The 9,836-nt window shown below is 53.0% G+C and overlaps 2 protein-coding genes across 2 annotated transcripts; one reads left to right on the top strand and one right to left on the bottom strand.

Annotated features, from left to right (window-relative positions):
• Positions 1-1,336: 1,336 nt before the first annotated feature.
• CCM_04627 (uncharacterized protein) lies at positions 1,337-1,863 on the bottom strand (the record flags this gene model as incomplete). Its single annotated transcript, XM_006669774.1, has 2 exons — positions 1,337-1,719; positions 1,815-1,863. The coding sequence occupies 2 exons, from the start codon at positions 1,861-1,863 to the stop codon at positions 1,337-1,339; spliced, it is 432 nt and encodes a 143-aa protein (XP_006669837.1).
• A 1,620-nt stretch (positions 1,864-3,483) lies between these two features.
• CCM_04628 (zinc finger protein 58) lies at positions 3,484-4,809 on the top strand (the record flags this gene model as incomplete). Its single annotated transcript, XM_006669775.1, has 1 exon — positions 3,484-4,809. The coding sequence occupies one exon, from the start codon at positions 3,484-3,486 to the stop codon at positions 4,807-4,809; it is 1,326 nt and encodes a 441-aa protein (XP_006669838.1).
• Between the last annotated feature and the right edge of the window lie 5,027 nt (positions 4,810-9,836).

The raw sequence follows: 9,836 nt of genomic DNA on the forward strand, positions 1-9,836 counted from the left end.
CAGATAGCCAGCATGAGTCTTTTATCTGCTTGCTCGCTTGCTTGGTGCTTGCCTGCCCAGCTCCTCTCCAACTCTGCCGGGCCCCACGCGTACTGGAGGTGGACACTTTTAGGCCGGTGGTGGGGGTGTTGACGGTGGTCGCGAGCCCCCTGATTGTCAGAGCTAGTGGCTTCCCGTAAGTTGCGACTACAGCGCACTGGTAAAAGGGCATGACAGGGTGTCCAAATCCAAATCCGCACTGTGACGGAAGGGGGTCTTTTGTCGAGAACCAGACCTGCGACAACAGGCTCAGAGGGAGCTACATATATCTGGCTCCGGTTGGGCCAAATCGAAACGCTCTTGTTTCGTTTGCTAGTTGCGCGGCGGGGAAGGAGTTGGCTGCAGACTGGGACAAGTAAGTCCACGAGAGCGCTGCTGTTCCGCGCTCGTAGCTTTAGTAGCTACCTTAGTACCTATACACCGCCTTGCCACCCTATCACGCCGGCCATGTCTATTCGAATAGCAAGGTGGCAGCGGAGTCAATGTGAATGTGAATAGCGATAAGACATGCACTCGCTACGATCAGACAAGTCAATCTGTATCCGTATTTGCGCCATCTGGCCGGGCGTCGTCTTGGGCCTGGTGGCGGGCGAATAGAGCAGAGGGCATTGACGCGAATTGCGAATGGTAGACACCCTGGGAGGGGCGAAGGGTCCCTTGTTTCTCGATACACGCCTCCATTAATACACGCCGCTTGGGCAAGCTATCCTCTATCCGTAAACCGGTTGAGACTGTGCTTTGCTTGAGAGAGTTTTTATAAACAAGCGAGCCTCCTCGCCTCTGTAGGACGGGCCTGTTGCGATGAGATCCGACTTGTTCACTACCAATTGTTGAATGCATCAAGTGTATTCCCTAATTTACTCGCCCTCATTCTCATGTACCTACCGGACTCTTATTACTGATACTAAACACGGCAACTCTGCAGCCTTGCATCCTCACCCCTGCTTCCGCGGAACTGGCCGAGACCAACAACAGACCAAACAAGCCCAGAGACGGAATCATTCAAACAAGAAAAAATTCACGGGTTTAATTAATCTGGCCTGTCAGAGATCGACAACCCCGGACAACTGCCCAATTAGAGAGGCAAGCCAAGAGCGCACACACACGGCAAGACAAAGCCCAAAGGAACACAGATTCCTTTGAGCTCACCCACACATTATTAGATCGCTCCATTTTCGAGTCGGTACGTCGTTTCCGATTGTTTTCTTCATTGTTGTTTTTTATATCCTACCCCCCGGGCGCGCGCGTGTCGTTACGCCATTTGCTGGCGGCGCCCCAGTCGTGATGTGCAGCAATTTCACGGCCGGCTGGGTTTGCAGCCCTGTGTGGGCGTTTGGGCGTTTGCCCATTCGCCCTGGCCGAGAGGGGGGGTGATGGGATGGGATGGGCAAAGTTGACCAAGATTACGGCGAGACAGCAGAGCGGGAAAAGGTGAAGAGCGGGTGTCGCTGGTGTCGCTTCGCTCGCCGTACCCTCCCCCTCCCCTCCCCCTCCTTCTCAATGAGCGAAAGATCTGTTTTTGGTCTTGTTTGCCATGGATGGAAATCGAGTGATGTGGTTGGACGCCTCGCGGGACTTCTTGGGCAAAGTTGCTGGAGAAGGAAGCAGGCGTGTTTGCTTTGTCGTCGCTACCTATTTTTGCCCGGCGCGGTTTTCTGCTGGCGCGACGGCCAAGAACCCCTGCCCGCCTGCCCGTCTAGGTACAGAAAGACAATTTTACCGCAGAAAGGTGTACCTTTTGCTACGGACAAGAAAGGTCCGGTTCGGCCTCTCACCGAAAAGCCTGCCAAAGCTGCCAACACCTGCCAAACCTGATACACACATTCTCCATCTAGGATCTATTTTGAGGGGAAAACGACGCACTCGTCCAAATGAGAGGAAGACTTGATTGTCTTTTTTTTAATGAGTCTTCTTTTTTTGGTCGTTTCTTCTATTCTTGTACCCGACATCGCCAACTCCCGGAAGGTCTCAAGTGAGACTTTTGGGAACGGTAGCTGTACCGGTGACCCGCCAATTGTTTGCTGGGGCCGCTATACAATTCGTACCCTGTACCCTGATTTACAGACAGCGGCGGCACCCACTGGCAAAACCCACCACGCCCACTACAACCCCCCCCCCCGTCCCGTACCAGCTCTAGATGCAGCCCAAGGCCTTGGAAAGCCAAAAGACCCCCCCTTGTTGCGAATGACATAAAGCGCGACCATGGCCCCAACAGGGCGGCTACAGGAGAAGCAAGACACGACGGCCAGAAAACGACCAGGGAACACCCGACTGGAGAATAATAATAACAAAGTTTTATAAAACCAAAAAAAGTTATTACGGCTTGCCGGCGGGCTTCACATCACACTACGATTTTTTCTTCTTCTGCCGTTACGGCCCTTTTACGCCCACCCGCTTGTTCCAGGACCCAAGGGGAACCTGTCGTCGCCGTGTCTTGGTCCAGCAGCATATTTGCCTATTTTCCCGAATACATCTCCATTTCCTTCGTTTTCTTCTTCTCCCTCTTTTCTATTTCTCTCCTGCTTCTTTCTCTACCAACTTCATTTTCCCCCTTCTCGTCTCACCGTCTTACCGTCTCATTCGTGGCGACGTGGCTGACCACCTAGACTGACTCGCAAAAAATCAGACACAGCTCTGTCTGTATCGGCTAGTCCGCACCGCTTCCGCAGCTTGCACCACGGTACCTCGCGCTGGCCATTCACAAACTCCATTCCTGCCCGATAAATCTCATCGTCAGCCAGAGACAATTTCCTCGACCGACCGCCAACTTGGCTAGTCCGGCGTCTTGGCTCCCCTAGCGGCAACATTCAACCTTTCTTGTGCATCGGGTGCCCCGATTATCTTTTTGCATCGCGCAAGATTCGTCTCGACTCGTGTCGTCTTGTGTCGTCTTTGCTTGTCTGCGCCTGCGTCTGCGTTTGCACTTGCCTGTCTTGCGCTCACCATCGTCACTTTTTTTTCCTCGACGCGCCGCCGCTACCGCCACGCCTCTGAGACACCCAAGTGCCCAGTTTCATCATCTACACCACATCTACCACTTTTGTTTTTCGACCGCCACAGCTTCCATCCTGGGTCATCACCACCCGCTTCTTATACCTAGCACCAGCCAGCCTGTGTCCTCTGCGCCTGCTCCGTGCTACGCACCAGTACACATCTCCCCCGAGCGCAGAACCTGGCCCCGTGCGCCAACTCCACGATCAATCTCCGTTTGCGAAACCTTCGTTCCTGCCATCTGCGCCGCTGCAGTGCGCACGTCCCACGCATCGGACATCGATTTCGAAATACATTCGCTCGCTCCTCGACGCGCCCAGATTCCTCGTCTGGCCTGTAGACTGCTGCCTGCCTCGACCCCCGTCGCACTCTGGCCAAACCCGACCACCGTAACACGCCGCTCTTGCTGTGTACGGTCCGGGCCTTGTGATGCTATCTGTGCTCCCCCAGGCAATGGACCTGACGAACGTGCTGAATAACAGAGGAGGCACCATCGTACAACACCAGCATCACTTTGCAAACGACTTCATGAATCAACAACACCATCTTGCCTTTGGCAAGCCCGAACCAGATATGGATCGCTCAAACTCGCCGCACATGTCCGATCATTCGGCCTATTCCGCCCATACCATGCCGCGATCCTACCACTCTCCCGCTCTCATGCAGGCGCCCATGCACATACCGAGCTCCATGTCCAATAACATGCACGTGCAAGGCTTTCCCGATATGCAACATCTAGCAGCGGTTCCCAACATGGCCATGGCGCACATGCCGCCTCCCGCCCCCATGGACGACGGCAAAAAGCAAAAGACACACCAATGCAGCACCTGCGACAGCGCCTTTGCCCGCCGAAGCGACCTCAGCCGCCACGAGCGCATCCACTCGGGAAACAGACCCCATGCCTGCGACGTCTGCGGGAAACAGTTCATCCAGAGATCTGCCCTGACCGTTCACAAGCGTGTTCATACCGGCGAGAAGCCCCACCAGTGCGAGACGTGCGGCAAGAAGTTTGGCGACAGCAGCTCCCTTGCCAGACATCGACGAACCCATTCCGGCCAGCGACCCTACGTCTGCCCCTTTGCCGACTGTCAAAAGACGTTTACGCGTAAAACGACATTGACACGACACAAGAGCAACCATGTCGGCACTGTCGAGCAATCTGCAGTCGCCCGAGCTGCCGCCCTGGCAAGCGCAAACGCCAAGAATCTCATCCAGCCTCGCTCCGATGGCGATCACCTTTCCAGCCATGGCTCGCCTCTTACTACGCCTTCGCCTGCCCAGCGAGCCATGTCCATGTCTCCTGGCATGGACATGGCGGCTGGCATGAACCGCCATCCTGCTGATTTCCAGTACCTTCAGCAGGCAGGACCTCTACCTGCCCACCTTCGTGTTGGTAGCCCTGCGTCGACATCGAGCGGATACAGCAACCCTGGTATGCGCCCGACCTCGCATCCCACCAGCTATGTGCCGCCGCATACGCTCGAGCCCAGTGTTGAGCACCACCAGCAGGGTTCAAACAGCAGTAACGGTGGCAGCCCTCACATGAGCAATATAGGATGGCCGTCGCCGTCTCAGCACATGCAGTCACCTTCTCAGCACATGCATTCGCCGTCCCAGCATATGCAATCGCCCGCTCAGAATGTTGCTGCTGGCTACGTGTATCCTGATCCTGATACATATCCTCCCAACACGGCTGCCATGAACCAAATGTACTACAACCCGCCGCAGCAAATGCGACGGACTCAAAGCACTGAACCAGGGCTGGTCCACATGGCCTAGATGAATCAACTGGATCCAAGCATCTTGGACGACTAGTGCGCCGCAAAGATCGAACAAGAACAAGGCCATATGCAAAACAAACTACGACAATTTGCTGTACATGAATACTCGGAAGGCTATAGATTGGTTGGAGTGTGATACCCCTTTTGCACTTTCTTCATTGGCGAAGTGGTGCTTGTGCTCATGCGTGAGATGAGCATTCGCTGCACAAACGTCATCGCATTCTCTCTTTAATATGAGCATCAGACGATGCATACCACTCGACTCCATTTGACACGAACCTCGACATACGCTCCTACTACTCCCCTTTTAATTAAGACCGCCTTTTTAAAGCGTGGACGACTTTTATATTCTTCACCATGATTTCCTTTTGTCTTTGCATTTCAATTGTTTCATTTTTTTTCTCGCGACGAAATAGACTGGAGGGTTTACAAGGCAACTGCACACATCTATTCTTATTGTTGACGACAACTGGGCGCAGACTTGGCTTTGATCTTCTTCTTTTTTGTCATCACTAGCTCTTGGCGGATCTGTATTTCTCGGCATTTTCTCTTTTTTCCCCTGTTTTTTCTGCGTGGGCTTGTCTATTTGGTATTCGGAATGAAGGGGAAAGAAGGGGCACACGAGTGCGGATTCACATTGGCTCGTTGGGTTCTTTCATATTTGCAAAATTATAGACATCTGGCTTCGTTTTTTACTTGTTGGAATTCTATTCGCCAAAAAATTATACCCTCAATATGAAGTCGCATGATAGCTACACACTTTTGACCCGAGAGGTCGGCTCTCTGATGAATGGGCTTTGTGCAGAAAGCGACTGCTTTGCCCGCCTGCACTATCGCTAGACACAATAAAATGAAGGCAATGCTATAAATGAAAAAGGCATGCAGACTAAACTGCGATGGGGTAGGGTATAGCATACATTGGCGGCAATTACACGTTGTTATGCCCCGGCCCAATGTATGATGTGCCGCATAGAACATCCATCATCTATAGTCGGGAGCTTAAGGCTTGATATTGCTCGTAAATGCACGCCCCCGAGCTACTCATGCATTCTCGTTTATATTACCCAGTCTTTTATTAATGATGGGCTCCACTGAGTACGAGCATCTGCTACTACCTTGACAGCTAGGTATGGCGGCTTATACCACGGCATAGATCAAATGCCATGAATGAAACAAGGCCCGTATGGTGCCTCAGTCACAGCACCTTCTCTTTTGAAAGGTGCAGTTTTGCTCATGGAAGTGAGCAGTGGCGAGACTGACGCCGGAGGGTTCTGATCCGCAGTCAAGTGTAGCCTGGAGCGCGCAACCATGCTGGGTGGCTCGACTACTTCGGACCACGCTGCTCTGACGAAAGTCAAGCTCCTCGTAGAGTTTACAATCGGTTTGCAGTCCTGAATCTGTCATGACTTTGACAAATTTACATGTCTAGGGGCCAATGTCAGTCGCAACATGGTGGTTGGACCCGTCTAGTCTCAGGCCATCTCGCACCAACCATCATTGATGTTGGTCGTACATCTTGTCCGCCTCGCGCCCCGAACGCTCGAACCAGGCTGGAAAATACTCATTCAATAGTAGGCGTAGACAACGTTGTGCTTGATGAGCAAATCCCGACAGCTTCGTCTGGTGCATGCCCCAAAGCAAGCACAATTGGTACATCAGAAACGTCGAGTAGGTGGACAACTCTCGCGACAACAAACTTGAAATGCTGAATTCTCTTGCCATGCCGTGTCTGAGAGGAAGATGATGGTTGTTGTTGTGGACAGGCTTCTCTCCTTGTTGGCTGACTGAAGGCTCCAAGGTGTGCCGCCGTGTCCCGGTTTCAGGCCCGGCCAGCACTGGCGAATTTCCAGCTCTGCGATGTCCATGTAGCAATAATCCGACACGCTTTGGGGACCGCAGCTCTTTATTCTGCCGGCAGTCCACCCATGACGGAGGCAGGCACCATTTTGCGCGTATCGGACCCGCCACTCCTGACGGGCGAGACCAAGCCGTGGCCGCGGGGGATTACCGCCAGAGTGTTGCCCTCGTTCAGGTGCCCGCCGCTGCCGAAAGTCTGCGAGGTCCTGCTTCTCCCTTGTTTGCTGAGAGTACAGCACCTCCTAAGTGTGACTGGATTGCGCATTCTGTCAATGAGACGGATGTTTCAGCGTCTGTGGGATGATTTTAGACGATTACATCATGGGTTGAGACGCGGCGATCCTGGCACGTCTCGATTCAAGAAGTGTTCCACCGCGGGTTGTTGTTGAGTGGTTGGCTTGTAGGGTCTTGATGTGCGATTCGACTGCTGGTAGTCAAGGCGGAGAGATGCCAAGCATAATGACATTCCTGGCGCACAAGCTCGGAAAACCGCCCGGGAGAGTGATTGGCTGGGATTTGCCTGCCTGCAGAAGCTCGGCGGGACAGGGTAAGCAAGCTGTCACGCATGTCTCCCCAAATTGGTCCGCCATGAATGTATCACTGCTTCTAGGTCAGACTAAAGAGGTGTAAGGTGTATGTGCTTTGACACTATCATGTGCATACCGCCATGTCAGGTGCCGTTTGGTGACAAGAGCGACACGGGAGAGTAACTAGTCCATGTATGTGCCATACTAATCAACTAATAACACACACCATAGAAATCACGCTGACGCCAAGACGATGCGCACTTCGAGCAAAGACTCAACCCCGACCTATAACCCCTCCCCGTTTATAAATCGGAAAAAGAATACGCAGCGGCGCAACTCAGCCGATACGTGTCTTTGAAGCATTCTAGAGCAAGGGGGCTTGCAGGTTGGATTCCCTCTGAGCCCTCTGAGCAGAGCAGAGCCGTCCTACCGCCCAACGCCACTGGGTCGTCGCCGTTTTCTGACTGGTTGGGCTTGAGGAACCCTGGTTTCTGTATAAGTAATCAGTATCGACGAACATGACATGTCAGCTTTTCTTTCGCCCTAGGGTCCCTCCAGATGAGACCTCGTTGTCTCCGGACTCTGGCAAGGGCTTGGCAAGCTCTCTTGCCCGATTCTCGTGGGAAACAAAACGTTGCTTGATTATCGGCTTGTCCATCAACTCGCTTATCTAGTACTAGTTGATACGTACCCAGTCAAGGCACAACAAGCCTGTGACTCTTCCCCAATTTTTTTTTAAAACAGAAAAGAAAAACCTTGGGGCCGTTTTATTTTTTGGTGTCGTTTCTGAACTAGTTGTATGAATAAATGTTTTGTCAACATTTTGCCCCGACACACATACCCCCCTGACGCAAATCTTTTTTTTGCCCACCTCAGGAAAATATGCCGATTAAATGATTTGTGATCCGTGCAAGCCACCATGCACATTCAAGCAGCGGGTAACGAAAATACAAGAGGCCAATAAACAGAAGTTGCAGGATGATGCATTGGGCCAAGAAAGCAACAAGTGCCCATGACCAAGCCGGGACACGATGAGTGATTGGTGCGAATGCGAGATGATCCAACGCCTCGCTGCCGGTCCCCTCTTTGATAAGTGCCCCGAAGCTAAACTGTCGGCTAACTAAATCATGAAAAAGAACCCCGCCAACAGTCTTTTTGCAAGTGGTTGAACGTTAGTGTTGCTAGCGACTCGAGAGGAGGGACAGCGTTGTTCGCTTTGACTCAAGGTTGGGCTGGAATGACGGCCACGTGCAACCTGGATAGTACATGATGGATGAAGCGCTTCCTGACGAGAAACATGCAACTACCAACATAGATCGAGAGTCGGCCATGTACGATACGATACGCCCCTCTCTAACGTTAGGTCCCACAGCCGCATGCATCCTCTCTGCCTAGTTCGCTCACCACGCCTTTCAGCCTGGGGCGTTTGATGGCCGCGCAAAGGAGAGTGTGATGAGATGGTGGAACCTAGTAATTATTGGTATTCATTACAGGTCACCCCCATTCTCTCGTCTTTCTTCCTTGTCTCCCTCCCAACCTCCAACCCCACATCCCTTTCCTCTCCGACGCGGTCGGTCGACAGACACCTATTTGCAATACAATCCGTCCACCACGTCCTCTCTCTTCTCATCACATCGTCGTCATCAACCCAACTTTCAATACAAGAAAAAATCGCTGAGCGGGCTCTATACAGCCAGCCAAGGAAAGTTTCCTGCCTGGGGGGGACACGGAAAGCTCGGAACAGCCCACTAACACGGATCGGTTGACGGCATCTTGCTAAACAACGCCACAACTACATTACTCAACAGCAAAGCCAAACGAGTTTTTTTTTATAACTTAATTCTTTTCTTTTGCCGACAATTTTGATGATACTCATCGGCTCTTTCAACCACGCATTGCTTTGTACCTTGAGTCTTGGCATATCACATCTCCCTTCATCCGTGGCGCGAGATTCTGACAACCTCCATTGCTCATCATCTGTCTCTGTGCAAATCACCGACGCATACTGCTCACAGACCCAACTCGTGAGAAATTGAAACAACATTCCTGCTCAAGAGAAAAAAATCGAAAAGTCTTTCTCGATTGAGACTGTATCAAGGGCTGTCACTATATCCTTGCACTCAATCTCCTTGTCGACAACAGAGTCGACCAAAGCGTTATCAGACGCAGCCACCGGACACATCTCGACCAAAGCAAGTGGCAGCTCGTCGTTCTGTCCAAGGCCGATTCCGCGCCAACCCGGGCATCCTCGACCAAAAAAGAGTCCCCAATATCTCTGCATCCTGAGGCAATGACGACGGCGACACCCATGGCCAGCGTGCCCACGCCCTCGCCCACCCCACGCAAGCCGCATCCCTCGGCCCCCCCTGCGGCCGCGTCCCCGTGGGACGTGCGGTCCTGGCAGGACCCTACGAGCCAGATGCTGCTCCCGCAGCTGTCGACGCAGCGGATGCTGGTGCCGGTCGAGGTCTACGTCGACTTTGTGTGTCCGTGGTGCTACCTCGAGGTGCGCAGCCTAGCGGCGGCCATGGACGGGTTCGTCGCGGCGCACCCCGAGGTTGAGTTCGAGGTGCGCTGGCGGCCGTTTTACGTGGCGCCGCTGCTTCGGCGCGGGCCCGCGGTGCTCAACGACGGCGCCGGG

This window comes from Cordyceps militaris (assembly GCF_000225605.1).
Source record: "Cordyceps militaris CM01 unplaced genomic scaffold CCM_S00003, whole genome shotgun sequence".
NCBI lineage: Eukaryota > Fungi > Ascomycota > Sordariomycetes > Hypocreales > Cordycipitaceae > Cordyceps > Cordyceps militaris.